General features: G+C 34.2%; 1 protein-coding gene across 10 annotated transcripts in view; it reads left to right on the forward strand.

Annotated features, from left to right (window-relative positions):
• TANC2 (tetratricopeptide repeat, ankyrin repeat and coiled-coil containing 2) overlaps nt 1-20,169 on the forward strand; it is a 361,538-nt gene that overhangs the window by 49,400 nt on the left and 291,969 nt on the right. For all 10 annotated transcript variants that reach the window (XR_010408383.1, XM_064582223.1, XM_064582220.1 and 7 more), the window contains exon 2: nt 12,053-12,147. Coding sequence is in view for 9 of the 10 variants with exons in the window: in XM_064582223.1 (XP_064438293.1) it covers nt 12,081-12,147 (67 nt within the window). In the remaining variant the exon portion in view is untranslated. The remainder of the gene's footprint in view (nt 1-12,052; nt 12,148-20,169) is intronic.

The raw sequence follows: 20,169 nt of genomic DNA on the forward strand, positions 1-20,169 counted from the left end.
TAAATATTCAATTTGATGCCATCACAAATGGAATTGTTTTCTTGATTTCATCTTTGGATTGTTCATTACTATAGTATAGAAATACAACCGATTTTTGTGTCCTGCAGCTTTGTTGAATTCTTTTATTAGCTCTACTAGTTTTTTGGTGGATTCTTTAGACATATATAAAGTCAAGTTATCTGTGAATATAGACAAATTTACTTCTTCCTTTCCTGTTTAGATACTTTTCTTTCTTTTTCTTGCCTAATTGCCTTGGCTAGAACTTTTCTAACTGTTGAATGGAAGTGATAAGTGCAGACACTCTTGTCTTAATCTTGGGGGGGAAAATAGTGTCTTTCGGCACTGAGGATGATGTTAGCTATAGGTTTTTCATAGATGCCCTTTATCAATTTGAGGAAGTTTCCTTCTGTTCCAAGTGTGTTGAGTGGTATTGTCATGGAAGGGTATAGTCTTTTGTCAAATGCTTTTTCTTTTTCTGTTGAGGTGATTATTAGGGTTTTGTCCTTTATTAGTATGGTGAATTACATTGATTGATTTTTCTGTATATTGATGGTTCAGTTCTATGAATGACCTTGCATTTCTACGATTTACTCATTGATTATTGAACGTGAGAAAATTCGTGATTTGAAGACTCATAGTCTTGAGATTTACATTACATGATCAATTTCACCTTCATCAGAGTTTACAGTGCTGTCATCTGTCTTTTTTGCATTCATCTTCTCATCTAATAATTGTAAAATATTTTCCTTTAACAGTATTCTTCTCTTTGACAATTTTGGCAGAAAATGAAAATTCCTGTATTCTCAAATATGTTCTGTGAGAGCTTAAAAAAAAAAAATGTCTACAAAGCTGGCGTCTACAAACTTCTATATCTTGTTGAAAGTTGATGCCACACTCTTTAGCAAAGTGATAAGAAAAACCAGAGGATGTAATAGTGATCATTTTTTTCATTGTTGAATCATTCTTTGAGAAAATTCCAGCATGGGGATGCCTGGGTGGCTCAGTCGGTTAAGCATCTGCCTTTGGCTTGGGTCATGATCCCAGGGTCCTGGGATCGAACCCCGCATTAGGCTCCCTGCTCAGCGGGAAGCCTGCTTCTCCCTATCCCACTCCCCCTGCTTGTGTTCCCCCTCTCTCTCTCTGACAAAAAACAAACAAACAAAAAACTAAGAAAATTCTAGCATGTTTCTTTTTCTTTTTTTTTAAGAAGTTTTATGATTTTTTTAAAAAAGATTTTATTTATCTATTTAAGAGAGAGAGAGAGAGAGGAGCAGAGGGCAAGGAACAAGCAGACTCCCCACTGAGCTTGGAGCCTGACATGGGGCTCGATCCCACCACCCTGAGATGACGACCTGAGCCGAAATCAAGATTCGGATGCCCAGCCAATTAAGCCACTCATGTGCCCCCAGCATGTTTCTATTTTCTTTTTCCCCCTTTTATTTTTTAAATAATATATTTGCTTAGAGCACAAGCAGACGGAGGAGCAGAGGGAGAAGGAGAGAGAGAATCTCAAGCAGACTGTCTGCTGAGTGTGGAGCCTGATGTGGGCCTCAATTTCATGACCCTGAGAGACCTGAGCTGAAACCAGGAGTTGGATACTTAACCCAGCCACCCAAGCACTCCATTTTTTACTTATCTTTTACAGTGAACATACATTGTATTATAATAAAGCAATTTTTTTTCCCTCAACACCATTTTAAATCCTATTATCTTATCTAGCTATTTCACATTGTTTCTTAGGCAGTGCAGCCTGCAGGGGCTCAGATGATGGTAGTAGTTGTGTTTGGGTAGGAGTGGCAAACTGGGGACATACTGATCCTTGGCCTGAGATAAAAAGATCCAGAATCTGGGATGAATTGAGAACTCACTCAGTTGTAAATCTATCTGGACAGACTACGTGGGATAAAATATTTGGTTGAGTTGCAATTTAGAAGTTAGTACACTTAGCCTAATGGGGAGGAGGTTGGGGGGGGGGCTGTTGATCTATATACATATAAGGAATTATGCTATCTTGTGGATATTTTTTTTTTTTTAAGATTTTATTCATTTATTTGACAGAGAGAGACACAGCGAGAGAGGGAACACAAGCAGGGGGAGTGGGAGAGGGAGAAGCAGGCTCCCCACGGAGCAGGGAGCCCAATGTGGGACTCGATCCCAGGACCCTGGGATCATGACCTGAGCCAAAGGCAGACGCTTAACGACTGAGCCACCCAGGCGCCCCTCTTGTGGCTATTTTTAAAATATGTATTTTTAAATTTAAGGGTGTGTATTTAATTGCTTAGTATCTCTTTCATTAAAACCATGTATTATAAAATGTTACCACTTTTTTCAACATTTCCATCACGTCTGCATCATTAACCACTGCATCCTTTCATATGATGTTTAAAAATTTCTTTGAATTTTTGTAAATGTGTGTATGTGTGTTTTGTTGCCTTACAAAATTTTTCTGAAGGGAAGCTCTATGTTGATAAATGCTGGAGAATGGGTAGCATTTACCTTAAAGATGCATAGTTTACTTTTTGTAGTTATACCAACAGGTTGTTTTCAAAGGGACTCTGAATGCAATATCCAGATTAATATTGTAGAGAAAATCATAAAAGGAGATTTTGTTGGTTACCTGGGTAAGGAAAGATAATTCTTAATCCATTTTTTGGATCAGTATGCATTCTCGTTTTTGTAATTAGAGTTCTACAGACATTATCTTACTTTATTACTTTTCCTTATTTTTTTATTTTCTTACTATTTGAAACATTCTGTTCTGATCCTATAGAACTTTAAAAGCACTTCAGTGGTATAGTTTATCCATTAGGCATAGTTCTAATGTCAAGAAACTTGTTTCTAGAATTGGAAAACAAAAAAAATAAGAATAAGCCAGTCCATCACAAAACCAAAAATGAGAATAAAAATATCATCAACCATTCAAAATAGAAAAGGATATAGAAAAAAACTATATATATTTTTAAAAGCCAGCTTATAGAATAAAAAAGGTCCTGTGTGGAATAGTTAAGGGGAATACCATGATTATTTAGCCTGAATAGTGCAGAAGTGCTTAATAGTTAATTCAATGTAATCATTATTACATAAACATTTTTATAAAGGGGGATATTGTGCTCCTTTTTTGAATAAAAGAGTAAGTAAAGGTCTTTATGCAGGAGGGATGAACACTGAAAATGAAAATCGATTGTCCACTAAAAAAATAGTGCAAGAATATATTGGGTAATATATTGAGTGTCCAGCCTTGGTGGACCATTAAGAGGAGAATAGTCAATACTTTGAATGGTTTAGACCAGGTGTCACAAACATGAAAGCTTAGGGGCCATGTAGATAACAAAATGTTTGAATCAGTTAAGTATAAGACAGTTAGAAATGATTGGGGGCCTGTGAATTGCTTGTTTGTTATCCTTCTTCCAGAGATTTTTCACTTGCCAGGAATTTGATGATTTCTCCTGAGAGAGTTACCATTTTTAAATTTGGATATATAATTTGGAAAAGTAAGATGAAATTTAGCCATATGTTACTATCATAAATCCAATTAGATGGAACTGCCATTTCCCACTTAGCTTCAATTTTGTGGAGTTTCTGTATTAATATTTTATTACAATAAATTTTTGGGTAATGTGTTAACTTGAATAAGAAAGTCGTTTAATCAAAATGTAACTATGAGATGGATAATTAGTTTTAAATAAGTATTTTATGTTTCATTTCATTCTTTATGCACTTCAGTCAATTTTTATAAAATATTTTAGGACTAGCAAGAAAAAAACCTCTATACTTCAAAAAGTGATCATTGTAATTGTTTTATTGTACCTATCATCATTTTTTACTTGAGTTAACTTTATTATCTTGGTTTATTTTTAGATGTGAGGTTTTTTTTATTTTTGGATCCCTAGTCTTAGTTTTTGTTCTAACATTAATCTGTGCTGTTACTTTTTTCCTTTTAAAACTTTGAAGAACTGTACATATATATTGGTAAGGTCTGAGTTAGGTAGAAGTTTGAAGTATGACTAGAATTTCTTGTGTTTTTTTCTCATGCAAAAATTTAAACTTGCCTAGAATTTTTGTGTTTCCCTGACAGTCTCTGGTGTAATATCACTCAAGGTAGTGCCCATTGTTACAGTTACTTCATAATCTGCTCTTGTCTATTGAAACTTACTTACATTGTGCCCTCTCACCTCCTTAACAGGTTAGCTAGTCTGATGAATCAAGTCTTTGCTCAATTTTTCATTCATTTATTCATTCAAGAAGTGTTGAGAGTCTCCCGTGAGCTAGGCATTGAGGATAAAAAGAGTAATACCAAGTTTCCCCCCAAGGAATTTGATTTAGACAGTGAATACAAACTGAAGAAATATAATTAATTCAATCAATATTTATTTGGCACCCACTGTTTACTGGGCATTATTCTCCAGTTTTGGGTTTGCAGCAATGAATTAAACAAGCAATTTCCATGTCTTCATGGCAATAAACAAACAGGTATATATCATTTTCAGATAAGAATTTGAAGAAAAATTCAGCATAGGAAGAGATGGGTGAGGGCTTTGGAGCATAATTCATGCCACAGAGTTGTTCCCCCTTGAATTAAAGGAGCTGGTCTTTTGTATCCCTGTATTAATATCATTGGTGGCTTTGCTTAGCTTAGATCAGTTCTCTGAAGGTGGGAGCACCTCTGAGCCATTAACACTGGAGGAATGGGTGCTCTGATCCTGTAATGGGGATCTGCATAGGATATCACAGAGTCCATTAAAGCAGGATATCTTTTCTTTTCCTCCTCAGTGTCTTTTGTCATAATTTTTCTTGGTGCATTTGTGAAGATTCATCCCAACGTATAACACTACCATACTTTTTTTTTTTTTTTTAACTTACTAGATTAAGGTAAAAGAAGTTAAAGTATGTGCAAGTGTCACACAAAATAAAAAGCATTATTTCAAAAACCAGAGTCAAATGGAGTAATACTTCTGAAACTTTTAATTTGGGTCACTAGACTTAGAAATTCTGTAGTTTCGGCTAATGTTTTAAATAGATTTATTGTATCCCTTGTATAAGCATGGGCACTGAGGAGGAGGACAAAATGCATGGGTTCAAATATGGTCTTAAGCGTTTATTAGCTGTATAATATTAGCATGCTATTTCACTTTTCTTTACCTCAAATTTTTCTTCAAAGTGAAGCAAATACCACTCATCTTAAGGGGGTTTTGATGAGGACTAAATGAGATTCTTTTTTTTTTTTTTTTAAAGATTTTATTTATTTATTTGAGAGAGAGAATGAGATAGAGCATGAGAGGGGGGAGGGTCCGAGGGAGAAGCAGACTCCCTGCTGAGCAGTGAGCCCGATGCGGGACTCGATCCCGGGACTCCAGGATCATGACCTGAGCCGAAGGCAGTCGCTTAACCAACTGAGCCACCCAGGCGCCCTAAATGAGATTCTATATGTAGAATATTTTACATATTTTGTTTACATTTGTATGCACAGAAAATCTTATACATAAGAAAATAGTTATTCATTCTCTTTTAAGAAAATAAAAATTGAAGGGTTATAAGATTTACTGTTTAAATGTCATGGCATATTTTAAAATGAAGTATATTTCATATATATCATTGCATATAACATAATTTTTTAAGTCTTTCAAATATTAGTGAAGTAAATCAGACAGAATTTCTACTTCTCAGATAGTCTTTTAAAGTAAATAAGGGGCAAAAAAACTAAGAATAACCCTCAGGATGAATATATTTCTTAAATGCTTGAAATATTCTTTTTAGAATTCATCACCTTATTTATCTTCACTGATTAAAAGGGTAAGTTATTTGTTGGTGTTCACCTATTTTTTTATGTTTTACACTGTATTAGTGACCTTAACCAAGCTCACTTACTCTAATAGTTTATAAATTCTTTTAGGTTTTCTAAGTATATAATCATATTGTCTGTGAAAGTAGCATTTTTATTTCTTCCTTTCCATTTTTTATATTTCATCTTCTTACCTTTTTGTAAAGGCTTAGACTTCCAGGATCATATTGAGTGCAAGTGGTGCTAAGAAGTGGTCACATCATTCATCTCAGGTGGAATATTTTTATTCATTCACCATTAAGTATGATGTTTACTATAGGTTTTAAAAAAGATACGCTTTTATAATATTAAGGAACTTCTAGTTTTGTGCAAGTTTTCTTAGATCATGAATGAGTGTTGAATTTCATCAATTACTTTTGCTTCATCTATTGATATGATTTATTTCTCTTGTTAATGTGGTAAGTTATATTGATTTTCATATGTTCGATCATTTTTGTATTTCTGGATTAAGCCCACACTTGGTCCTGATTATTGAATTGGTAGATTTGATTTTGCCAATATTTTGTTTAGGGTTTTTCCATCTATGTCAAAAGAGAGGTCTGTGATTTCTTTCTTGTAACTTATTTCTTATAATAACCATATTGACTTTTGTTATCAAGCTTATGCTGTCTTTGAAAAACAAGTTTGGAAGTGTTCCCTATTTTTACTGTCTGGGACAATTTGTGTAAGATTGGTATTATTTCTTCTTAAATGCTGGTAGAATGCGTTGTTGAAATGATCTGAACCTTGAGTTTCCTTTGTGAGAGTGTGTTTTTAGCTTACATAAAAAATTTCAAATATATAGAAAATTTAACATAATTTTACAGTTAACACATGTATGCCCACTACTTAGAATCTACTGTTAACATTTTGCTGTAATTGCTTTATTACTATCTGCCTTACTATCACCCCTCTATCCATCCATGATTTCATCTTATTTTTTGATGCATTTCAAAGGAATTGGAGGCATCGTAGGCTTTCTTCTAAATATTTAAGCATGAATGTAATTAAGTAGAGTTCAATGTTTATTCTTTTCTTTTGAGGTAAAATATATATGGAGTATGATTCATAAATCTGATGTGAACATTTGCTGAATTTTGACAAATGCATACATCTGTGTATTCCAAACTTCTTCCAGATACAGAATTTACCATCATCTTGGAAAGTTTCCTTGTGCCTTTTCTCAGTTAATCCTCACATTTACCCCCAAGAGACAGCCATTATTCTGATTTTTTTTTCTACCATGGATTACTGCATACACTTTTATGTAAGGTTCTTTTATTCAGCATATTATATTTTGAGATTTATCTGTTGTTGAATATACAAATAGCTCATACCTTTTTATTGCTGAGTAGTATCCAACTATATGAAAATCCCACAGTTTATCCATTTTCCTATTGATGGACACGTGGGCTACTTTTGGGCTCTTAGAAATAAAGCTGCTATGAAAATTGTTACATTAATCTTTTTATGCACATATGTTTTAATTCCTCCTGGGTAAATATGTAATGTGTGGAGTCCTATGTTAGGAATATGCTTAGTTTTATAATAAACCGCTAGACTTCTGCCTAAAGCAATTGTACTATTATACTCCTGAAACAGTATATTAAGAGTTTCATTTGCTCTTCATCCTCGTCAATATTTGATATTATCAGTCTTTCAAAAGTTTGCTTTTATGTATAGTGGTAGCTCATTGTAATTTCTATTTTCCCAGTGACAAATTGGGAAAGTATTAATCTCTTTCAATATGTGTGTTGGCCATTCATAAACTTTTTAAAAGTGTCCAAATCTTTCACCCATTAAAAAATGTGATTGTTGGGGCGCCTGGGTGGCTCAGTTGGTTAAGCGACTGCCTTCGGCTCAGGTCATGATCCTGGAGTCTCGGGATCGAGTCCCGCATCGCGCTCCCTGCTCGGCAGGGAGTCTGCTTCTCCCTCTGACCCTCCTCCCTCTCATGCTCTCTGTCTCTCATTCTCTCTCTCTCAAATAAATAAATAAAATCTTTAAAAAAAAAAAATGTGATTGTTGGGCGCCTGGGTGGCTCAGTTGGTTAAGCGACTGCCTTCGGCTCAGGTCATGGTCCCGGAGTCCTGGGATCGAGTCCCACATCGGGCTCCCGGCTCAGCGGGGAGCCTGCTTCTCCCTCTGACCCTCTCCCCTCTCATGCTGTTTCTCTCTCTCTCTCTCTCTCAAATAAATAAAATCTTAAAAAAAAAAAAATTAAAAAAAATGTGATTGTCTCTTTGTTGGGTTGTAGGTGTTCTTAATATATCTGGGATATCAGTTCTATGTTAGATACATGTTTTGTGAATAATTTCTCCCAGTTTGTGACTTGCCTATTCATTTTGGTGATGTTATTTTTTTATGAGCAGATGTCTTTAAAAATTTTAATAAAGCCCAAATATATCCATTTTTTCTTTTATGGTTATTGCTTTCTGTGTTCTAAGAATCCTTTGCCTATCTCTAAATAATAAGGATATCCTCTTGTGTTTTCTTCTCAAAGCTTTATGATTTTAGCGTTCATGTGTTGTTTGACTCTTGATTTATTTTGAATTAATTTTCACATACAGGGTGAAGCACAGATTAAGGATAATTTTTTAAAAAGTGAATATTTGTTCCACCACCACTTGTTGAAAAGACTTCTCTTTACTCATTTATGGTTTGGTCCAAAAAAATGACCGTATAAATGTACATCTTTTTCTGGACTACCTATTCAGTGTCATTGATCTGCCTGATGATACTTATGAGAGAACCATACTGTCATGATTTCTGGAGATATAGAGTGAGTCTTGAGTTCAGGTCATATAAATGCTCCAGCTTTTTTGTTAGTTTCCAAGATTGCTTTGGATGTTCTAAGCTCTTTGTATTACCATATGCATTTTAGAATGAGCTGCTCAATTTCTACAAAAAAAATGCGTGCTAGAATTTGAGGTTTTGTTGTCTCTTTAGGACATTATAGGGAGAATCAACATTTTGACAATATTGAACTTTCCACTCTATGAACATGGTTTATCTCTACTTGTTTAAGTTTTCTTTAATTTTTTAGAGTAACTTTTATGGTTTTCAGTGTCTTTTATTAAGGATTTTTGAGTCTATGTTCATGAGGTATGTGGTCTATAATTTTCTTTTCTTGTAATTTCTGTTAGGTTTTGGGATTAAGATCATACTGCCATAAAATATGTTTGGAAGTATTCCTTCTATTAAGGAAACTGTGTAAAATTGGTATCGTTTGTACCTTTAAGCAGTAAACTTCACCAGTGAAATAATCTGGCCCTGTAGTTTTCTTTCTGGGAAGAGTTTTGATAAGTTCAATTTCTTTAATAGAGATAGGGCTGCTTCATATTTTCTGCTCAATTTTTGGTCAGTTTTGATAAGTCATATTTTTCAAAGAATTTGTTTTATGTAAAACATTAAATTTGGTGTAAAGTTGTTATAGTATCTACTTACTTAAAACAGCCTTTAGTATCTGAAATGGTGTCCCCTATTCCTTTCTGATGTTGGCAGTTTCTCTGTGTGTGTCTCTCTCTCTCTCTTTTTTTTTTGATTAGCTTTGCTAGGGATTTATTAATTATACTACTTTTCAGAAATCCAATGTTTTGCTTCATTGATTTTATCTGTTTGGGATTTGTTTTCTATTTCATTCATTTCTACTCTTTACTCTTTCTTTCCTTTTGCTTTCCTTGATTTGCTGTTTGTTTTTGAACTTTTTGAAATAGAAGCTTAGATACTGATTTCATCCTTCTCTTCTAATACATGCATTCTTCTCTACATTTATTTACAAGCATTGTTTTAGTTTCATTCTCTATGTTTCCATAATTTATATTTTCATTATAATTTATTGTAAATATTTTAAAATTTCCATTGTGATTTATATACTTTTATTTTTTGACTCATAGGTTATTTAGAAGTATGTCACTTAATTTTCAAGCACTAGGGGAATTTCTCAATTTTTAAAAATTATTCACTTCTAGCTTAATTGCCTTGTAGTTAGAGAATATACTCTCAAAGACTTAAGTCCTTTGAAATGTATTCAGACTTGCTTTATGACTCAGCCTGTGGTTCATTTTGGTATGTATTTTGTGTATAATTTGTATTTTCTGTTTTTATTTGGAAGAATACACTATGTATATTAAGTCTAGTTGGTTAATTATGCAGTTCAAATTTGTATCTTAGTAAAAACTTTTTTTCATCTGCTTGATCTTGTACCTATTGACAAAGGTGTGTTAGTCTTCCATGTGATTATGGATTTGTCCATATCCTCTATTAGTTTTGTATATTTTTGCTTTATATATTTTTAAGCTTTTAATTGCGTCCATTCATACTTAGAAGTATAATAATATCTTTTTGTTGGTTTGACTTTTTAATTATTAAGAAATGTCTCTATCTTTTGTTGTGTTTATTGCCGTAAGTTGACTTTGTCTGATATTGGCATAGATATGACAGCTTCCTTTTAATTGTTTTTTGGATGATATGCTTTTTCTCATCATCTTATATTTAATCTTTCTGTGACCATAAGTAGTCTTATAGTAGAGTGAATATTTAACACAATAACTATAATTTGAGTTTAAAGCTACCATCTTACTATTTGTTTTTATTTTATTAATGTGCCCTATGCTTTTTCTCTCACATTTTACCTTCTTTGGTTCAATGAAATATTTTAATTATTCTTTTTCTCACTTCAGTTAACCTTTAATGGCTATCCTAGAAATCACTACATTGATTTTGAGTTATTGCAGTCAGATGCAGATTATTACTTCTTCACTTCCTGCATAATGCAGATATCTTAAAAACTTTAACTCCATTTATCCCAGTTCTGAATCTTTTTGTTCTTGTTTTCACACATTTTAAATCTACATATATTTTAAACTTAACAAGCTAGTAATTATTTTTATGGTCACTGTTCATCCATGTTTGCCAACATTTACCTATTTTATGGCTTTTCCTTTTTGAATTTCCATGCTTTTTTTCTAGTATCATTTTCCTTCTGTTGGAAGAACTCCCTTTTAGTATTTCTTTTACTGATAAATTCTTGTTTGTTTTTCTGAAATCACCTTTATTTCATTTTTATTTCAAACATTTTAAAATTGTGAATAGATTTCTTCATTGGCGCCTGTTTTTCAGAATTTTTAGGAAGTCATTCCATTGTCTTCTGCCATTCTTAATTTCTGTTGAAAGGTATTTCTGTCTGTTGATTGTTGCTTATTTAAATTTTTTATTTTTTCCCTCTAGCTCTTTAAAGATGTGACTTTATGTTAGGAAATTCTTGTTGCTATTATTTCAAATATTGGTTCTTTCTTATTTTCTCCTTTCTTCTGGGATTTCAGTGATATGTATGGTAGAACCTTTCAGTGGATTCCATAGACCTCTTACTCTCTCTTACATTTTTTTCAACCTTTATTTCTCAGTGCTTTGGTTTGGATATTTTTTGTTAACCTCCGTTTTAGTCCATGTTTATTCTGTTCAATCTGCTGGAGGCACCAAGTACTGACAACACTTTCCAGAAATTTTGCTAGGAAGAGTAAGGATATAGGAGCAGTAATTGGACCATGTGGGAATAAAAGAGAGGGACTTGCTTATTTATTTTGGTTAGGACATACTACAATGTTTATGTTATGATTGGGATGATTCAGTAGAGAGAAAAAAATTAAAGCTGTGTGAGAAAGAAAAGGAAGATGGTTTTTGGCTAAAAGTCTTTGAGGAGGTGAGAGTGGACATAATCCAGAGCACAACTGGAAGAATTTTCCTTTGATAGAAGTGGGACATAAAGAGGATAGGCACTCATTCATGTATATCAGTGGTCTTTGAGGTGGAATTCTGGCTTAGTCAATGGAAAATATGCACCTTCTGAAAGTTTCTAGACTCTTAAACTTTGGGGGTGTGTGTGTTGGGCCTATGGGAAAGTTGTTCATGAAAAGGAGAGTCAGTGAAAGGGTAGGCTGTATTTATAGCTACCCAGTTCTTTATTCTATGGTGTCTTTATTCTGTGGTTACTTTATTCTATGGTGACTACATTCTTTGTACCCTTAGTGATATCTACCTTTATCTCTTAGGGTACTCAAAGTATTATAGTATTCAAGTTAAATTAATTAGATGTTTTTGTCATATTGTTAAAATTTCTGTACTATATATTTAAACATAGTTAATTCCTGATAGTGCATTTAAAATTAATTATTAATAGTATTTTGAGTAGAAAATCAAGTTTTCTAACATATTTTCCCATATTTTCTTTTACAGTTTTTTTGAGTACTAGAACAGCACAAACATGTTTCGGAATAGTCTCAAGATGCTTCTTACTGGAGGGAAATCGAGTCGTAAAAACAGATCAAGTGGTGAGTGACTATGTTACATTTATTTTGTGTGATATTTTAGAAAGGGAAGTTCTATTAGGGATCTGAATTGATGCTAGAGCATTATATATTTATTTATTAAATGGTTTATTTAATTTAGAAAAAAAGAAAGTTTACATTCCTCTAGGCTGTCATACTCTTAATTAAGAGGTAGGAACCCTTGAATACTTACCAAGAACAGTCAGATAAAGGAAAGTTTGTGGAGGAAACATATTTATTTAAAATACATGAGAGAGTAATGCCTCTGTGAACTACTTATTATAAACTTTCTAGACCTAAATTTACTTTTTGAATTAACATGTGAAATTATTTCAGTCCTAGGCACTCTTTGGGGAATGAGACTGTAAAAATAGAAACTATCCTCAGAGGGTTGTACAGGAAGTAAAATACAAATTTTAGATTTCTACAGTCATTAAAATAAAGTTTATAAAGGTTGGTTTAAGAAAAAGGAGATAATTCTTAGGATATTAAGGTCAAAACAAACAAACTGTATATATACTCTTTTGGAGAAATGTTGATGAGAGATGTACTAAATATTTGTTTTCTGCTAATGGGTTATAGATATTTATTCTTTTAATCTTTTCAGTTTCCCAGTTTTTCTGCATTTTACAAGTTATTTTATTTTTTTGATAGTTTTTGAGATTTGCCTTATAGTTCAGCATATGATCAATTTTGGTGAATGTTTTGGATTCACCTGAAAATAATGTGGATTCTGAAATTATTGGGTGCAGTTTAGTTAATGGTGGTACTCAATTTTAGATCCTTTTTTATTTTAAAGAAATTATTTACTGAGAAAGATATGATTAAATCTCACACTATGATTATTGAATTGTCTGTTTCTCCTTCTTGTTCCTGACAGTTTTTGCTTTATATATTTAGAAGCTATTTTATTAGATACATTGAAATTTAGAATTGCTTTATCTTCCTGGTGAATTTGACTTTCACCATAATGAAATGTCCTCTTTATTTCTAATAATGTCTTTTGTTTGAAAGCTGACTTTGTCTAATATTACTATAGCTATCCTAACTTTCTCTTGATTAGTGTTTGCATAGTATGATTTGTTCTATTCTTTTACTTTCAGCATTTCTATATGGTTATACTGTTAATAGGATATATTGAGCTTTCTTCTTTTATTCATTCAGACAGGTTTTTTCTCTTAAGGGAGATGTTGGTTAATCCACATTAATTCAACTAATAATATATTTGGATTTAAATATAACATATTACAATGTACTTTCTAATTGTCCTGCCTGTTCTGTGTCCTTTCTCCTTTCTTGCTTAATTTTAGATTGATCAAAAACATTTTTTATTATTCCATATCTCTTCTTTTTGTCCTGGAAATTACATATTCTTGTAATTCTTTCTGTGGTTACCTTAAAGATTCAATTATCAATTTAAGTTTGATGTCAGTTGGTACTTTTACTTTCTTCTTGGACAATGCAAGAGCTTTAGATTCTTTTCACCTGTGTATGTATTTTAAACTCCACAAGACATTATTATTGTTTTATGTAGTCACCATTATTTAGGTTTACCTATATATTTGATTATTACATTGATTTTCTTTCCTTCCTTCATTCCTCACTTTCTTCTAGATGGGATAATCTTTTTTTTTGTCTGGAGAAGACTCTTTATCATTTCCTTCCTGTGGCAAATTTACTTATCTTTATGTGAAAATGTCCTTATTTTGCCTTTATCTTTTGTAGGATATTTTTGCTGGGAGTAGAATTCTAGGCTGGCGGTTATCTTCTTTCAGCATTTTCAAATATAGTTCATTGTCTTCTGGCTCCTTGAATTATTTCTGGTGAGAAGTCAGTTGTTAGTCTGCTGCTTCTTTAAAGGTGATCTGTCTTTTTTCTCCTTTTTTTTAGTTTTCTAGATTTACACTGATGTGCCTAGGAGTGGTTTTCTTTTTTTTCTTCCCTTTTTTTTTTTTTTTTTACATTATTAAAGTACAGTTGACATACAATGCTATATTAGTTTCAGGTATACAACCTACTCATTGCTCACCATGGTAAGTGTAGTCACCATCTGTTGCCATACAACATTATTACAGTATTACTGACTATATTCCCTATACTGTACTTTCTATCTCCGTGACTTATTTATTTTATAACTAAAAGTATGTACCTCTTGATCTCCTTTACCTATTTTGCCCATCCCCCAAACCCCTCCCTTTTGGCAGCCACCAGTTGGTTCTCTGTATTTGTGAAATTGTTTCTGTTTGTTTATTTGGTTGGTTGGTTTTTTCTTTTAGATTCCACATATCAGTGAAAACAAATAGTGTTTGTCTTTCTCTGTCTGACTCATTTCACGTAGTATAATACCCTGTTCCATTTTTTTTTTTAAGATTTTATTTATTTATTTGACAGAGAGAGAGCGCACAAGCAGGGGGTAGTGGCAGAGGAAGAGAGAGAAAGCAGGCTCCCCACTGAGCAGGGAGCCCGATGTGGGGCTCAATCCCAGGTCTCCAGGATCATGACCTGAGCCAAAGGCAGACACTTAACTGACTGAGCCACCCAGGCGACCCTTTTAGTGTGTATTTCTTAAGGACAAGGAGATTCTTTTACATAACCACAGTACAGTTATCAATCTCAAACAGATTAACATTGATATAATGCTTTTATCTAATCTACCCTTTTCCAAATTTTGTCAATTACCCAGTAATTTCCTTTGTAGAATTTTCCCCTTTGTTTCCAAGATCTCATCAGGATGAGGCATTGCATTGCTTGTCGTATCTTTTTACTCTCATTCAATTTGAAGTAGTTTCTCTGCCTTTTTAGACAGTTTTGAAGAATAAAGGCTCTCTCTCCCTTTGAAAATAAGCAGAATGCCCCTAATTTTGTGGTTTTTTTTTTTATGATTAGATGCAGGGTATGTATCTCTGGTCTGAATGTTACCTAAATGTATGTTTTTTCTTTTTGGGGCATCACAACCAGAAGCAGACAATGTCTCATCATTCATTAGTGATTTTGATGACCAATCAAGGTATTCTCCAGGTTTTTCTGCTCTATGGATACTGATTTTCCCCTTTCAACTTAAAAACAATTGACAGATGCACACCATTTTATTCTTTTATGGTTTCCAGTTCTTTGTCAGTATTCTCAATCTTGTCTCTTATCTCCCCAAATGTAGTAAATATATTTATATCTATATTTATCTAAAAATCTATGTCTGATAACTAAATATGTCTGTTTTTGTTGTCTTTTTCTTGGTTTTTACTAATGTTATTTCATTTCCTCCTGTGTCTAGTTAATTTTTTGGAGTAAGCATTTTATTTTGGATTAAATTTAGATTTAAAAAAAAGATTTTATTTATTTATTTGACAGAGAGAGATAGCGAGTGAGAGAGAGAGAGAGCACAAATGGGGGGAGCGGCAGGCAGAGGGAGAGGCAGGCTCCCTGCCAAGCAAGGAGCCTGATGCGGGGTTCGATCCCAGGACTCTGGGATCATGACCTGAGCCAAAGGCAGACGCTTAACCAACTGAGCCACCCAGGCACCCCTGGATTAAATTTAGATTTAAAGAAAAATTGCAAAGATAGTACAGCCAATTCTCATATACCTCTTACCCACTTTTATCCATTGTTGCATCTTACTTATTATGGTCCATTTGTCTAAACTAAGAAACCAACATTGGTACACTACTATTTATTAAACTCCAGATTTTTATTTGGATTTCATTAGTTTTTCCATTCATGTCCTCATTCTACTTCAGAATCCAATCCAGAGAACTGCATTGCATTTAGTTATTTTGTCTCCCCAGACAGTCTGAGTTTGGCAGAAGACAATAATCGACATCATTCCACTGGTCACTTTTTGATTACACACACACATACTCATATATGTCAGAGATCCAAGCTGCCTCCAAATTTGACATTTAAAGAAATGGTTTGCCCCAGATTTGTTTTGTGGCCTAGAACCATGATTTTCTTAGACACCTTTAGCTGTTCACTTTTGACACCAGCACCAGCATTTTCTCTCACTTCACAACTATTACTTCATATAGGATAACTATAGAAATCAGTAAAGCCATAATAGGATACAGTTGTGGATAGTCTTTTTGCCCTGAGTACCAGATAAGTAACTTATGTGTACATACTACTCTTATTAAAGGTAGGCATCCTATTTTCTTTTTTTTTTTTTTAAGATTTTATTTATTTTTATTTGAGAGAGCGAGAAAGAGAGAGAGGGAGTACATAAGAGGGGGGAGGGTCAGAGGGAGAAGCAGACTCCCCGCTGAGCAGGGAGCCCGATGCGGGACTCGATCCCGGGACTCCAGGATCATGACCTGAGCTGAAGGCAGTCGCTTAACCAACTGAGCCACCCAGGCGCCCCATCCTATTTTCACTTTAGCAAAATTACAAATTATTATATGCTAGGCTTCTGAGTAGTACTGCTCTGGTAGAGATATTATTAAATTCATACATGTCAAGGTTCTACTGTAGTATTAAAGCTAATTCCTTTGATTTACTAGGTATTTAATTATGTCAATAATGATTTTGAGGGGTCTTATTTTAGTATTTATTCTTCTCCATGGTTTTTCATGTAAAATGTTTATAATTTAGAGTAGTTATAAGTTAGTTATAAAAATAGTGCTTTGTATTCTGTATGAAAAGAACCCTATTGTAGAGAAGCAGTACTTTTCTTCAAACGTACTCCAAGGCAGGAAATTCTAGAGCAAGAATAAATTTTATATTTAAAAAAAAGCGTGCCTATGGAATGACATCATTAGTGTTTTCATCATTACTTTTTTTTTTCTTTAATTGTTAATGAATAATTGGGTGGACTTTATTCTTTATATTAACTTTTGTTCATAGCGTATTTTTAGATTAATAAGGTGAGTTTTCTCATAGGCGTAATTATTTGTTTTGTATTAGAAAACCAACTTAGTATTAGTTTAAAAAGAATTTGTAATAAAGGGAAGTTGTTATAATTTGTCTTTTAAATAGTTGATCTGAACTTTTGTGTAGGCCACTAGATAAATATTTCATAGAAATAGATTTTATAGCATATAATAACAAATCAATTTTCTCAGGCAGTGTTTTTTCCCAAGGACGTGTGAATATCAGCTTTGAATTTTATAACTTAATTCATATTTTCCATGTAAAAATTGTTTTTGATGCATGTGGATACATCCTGTTTTTATGAAAAACCAGATGTATGAATCTCTTGAATTATGAGTTATAAAGGAAATCTTTGTGTTTCTATGCTATTTAAAAGTTCTATGTTTATATCTTTTCTTAACTTTGTCTTAACCTTATTACTTAAAATCATACAAGTAATTAGTAAAAGTTAAAATATGCTTCTTTGATATATGTCAGTGCTATTGCTTGGTATCACTGTAATTAATGGTAAACCATCATTCAAGTATAATCAGGAAAAATAACTGCTAATTTCAGATATTCAAGGACTCAGAAAGTATAGTACCCCAAGTGTAACAAAGCTGTTGGGAGAAACAAACTTGAGTCCTCTCTCCCAGCAAAGTAAAAAATAAATGTGAAGAAGGCAGGAGGTATAGAAAGAAAAGTGAGTCAAAGTAAGTGAGTAAAACTTATAGTTAAATACAAATAATCACCGGGGACGCCTGGGTGGCTCAGTTGGTTAAGCGTCTGCCTTCGGCTAAGTCGTGATCTCTGGGTCCTGGGATCAGGCCCCGCGTTGGACTCTCCTGCTCAGCAGGGAGTCTGCTTCTCCCTCTTTCTCTCTGCTCTTCACACCCCCGCTCGTGCTCTCTCTCTCAAATAAATAAATAAAATATTTAATAAATAAATAATCACTGATAATGTACTATAACAAGTAGAGTTTATGTCAGGAATGCAAAAATGTTGGTATATCAGAAAATCAACAGAAGTTTTTAACTTAGAAAAAATTTTAAGGGTGCCTGTGTGGCTCAGTCAGTTAAGCGTCTGCCTTCAGCTCAGGTCATGATCCCAGAGTCCCAGGATCCAGCCCCGTGTCTGTCTCCCCACTCAGCGGGGAGTCTGCTTCTCCCTTTGCCTCTTCCCCCTCCGCTCTTGCTCTCTCTCTCTCTCTCAAATAAACAAATAAAATCTTTAAGAAAAAAATTTAAAAACCATATTGTATCATTATATTCTGAAATAGCATTTTATAAAACTGAGCAGCCATTAAAAACATCATCAAATAGAAAAATGTACTTTAAATATAATAAAGACTAGTCACCAAATCCAACATCTAAGCATTATATTGAACAAAGAAATATAGCAGCCACTTCTATTAAAACAGAAACATGATAATGATTTCTCCTGTTACCACTTTTTTTCACAGTTGTTTGGAAAGTTCTAGTATACAATAAAGACATGAAGATAAAATTACTAGTATAAATATTGGAAAAGACAGTGTCATCTTTATATTAGAAGCATTTGCTACTGGTAGTTTTTTCCTTTTTCTTCCCCCCCCTCCCTTTTTTTGTCCATAAGCCATCTTCTCTATCAGGAGCTGGTGAACTGTGGCCTGCAGGCTAAACCTGGCCTACCACCTGTTTTTGTAAATAAAATTTTATTGAGACATAGCCATACTCACTTGCTTATGTTTTGTCTATGTCTGCTTTCATGTTACAAGAGCAGAATTCTGTAGTTATTACTGAGACTAAAATGTTTAATACTGGGGCGCCTGGCTGGCTCAGTGGGTTGGGTGTCTGCCTTCGGTTCAAGTCGTGATCCTGGAGTCCCCGGATTGAGCCCCATGTCAGGCTCCCTGCTCAGTGGGGAGTCTGCTTCTCCCTCACCCTGCTCCTCTCTCTCTCTCACTCACTCTCTCTCAAATAAATAAATAAATAAATAAATAAATAAATAAATAAAATGTTTAATGTCTGGCTCATCGCAGAAAAATTTGCTAACTCCTGTTTTTTTGTTTTTTTTTTTTTAAAGATTTTATTTATTTATTTGACAGAGAGAGTCACAGCGAGAGAGGGAACACAAGCAGGGGGAGTGACAGAGGGAGAAGCAGGCTCCCCGCCTAGCAGGGAGCCCAACGCGGGGCTCGATCCCAGGACCCTGGGATCATGACCTGAGCCGAAGGCAGACTCTTAACGACTGAGCCACCCAGGCATCCCGCTAACTCCTGTTTTATACCATCAAGCCAGTTCACACAATAGATAAAAATTTTGCTAATTTCTCTTTATCACACTGGAATCTCTGCCTGTAGCAGACCAGTCTTCCTCCTACTACTCATGCTTTGATTTTGTAAGTGCCCATAGCAATCTTAAATAAACTTCATCAGATCATATCACCCCTAATCTTAGAACCCTACAATAGGCATCAGTAGACTTAGAATAAAGTTAAAAGTCTTTCACTAAGCTTATAGAGCCCTTGGTAATATAAACACTGCTTAATCCCCAACCTTCTTTTTTTTTTTTAAATAGATTTTAAGAGGGCACCTGGGTGGCTCAGTCGGTTGAGCATCTGACTCTTGATTTTGGCTCAGGTCATGATCTTGTGGTTGTGAGATTGAGCCTCGTGTGGGGTTCCATGCTCAGGGCAGCATGGAGTCTGCTTGGGATTCTCTTTTTCCCTCTCCCTCCACCCCTCCCCCTGCTCGTGCACGTGCATGCTCTCTCTAAATAAATAAATAAATAAAATCTTAAAAAAATAGACTTTAGGGGCACTTGGGAGGTGCAGTTGGTTAAGTGTCCAACTCCTGGTTTCAGCTCAGGTAGTGATATCAGGGTTGTGAGGTTTGAGCCCTGCATCAGGCTCCATGCTCAGTGCGGAGTCTGCTTGAGATTCTCTTTCCCTCTGCCCCTTCTGCTTGTGCTCTCCTTCTTTCTCTAAAATAAATAAATAACTCTTTTTTTAATTAATTAATTAATTAATTAATTAATTTATTTGAGAGAGAGAGAATGAGAGAGAGCACATGAGACGGGGGAGGGCCAGAGGGAGAAGCAGACTCCCTGCCGAGCAGGGAGCCCGATGCGGGACTCGATCCCGGGACTCCAGGATCATGACCTGAGCCGAAGGCAGTCGCTTAACCAACTGAGCCACCCAGGC

This window comes from Mirounga angustirostris, unplaced genomic scaffold (assembly GCF_029215605.1).
Source record: "Mirounga angustirostris isolate CCGP_5_RB_7025 unplaced genomic scaffold, mMirAng1.0.hap1 SCAF_17, whole genome shotgun sequence".
NCBI classification, from domain to species: domain Eukaryota; kingdom Metazoa; phylum Chordata; class Mammalia; order Carnivora; family Phocidae; genus Mirounga; species Mirounga angustirostris.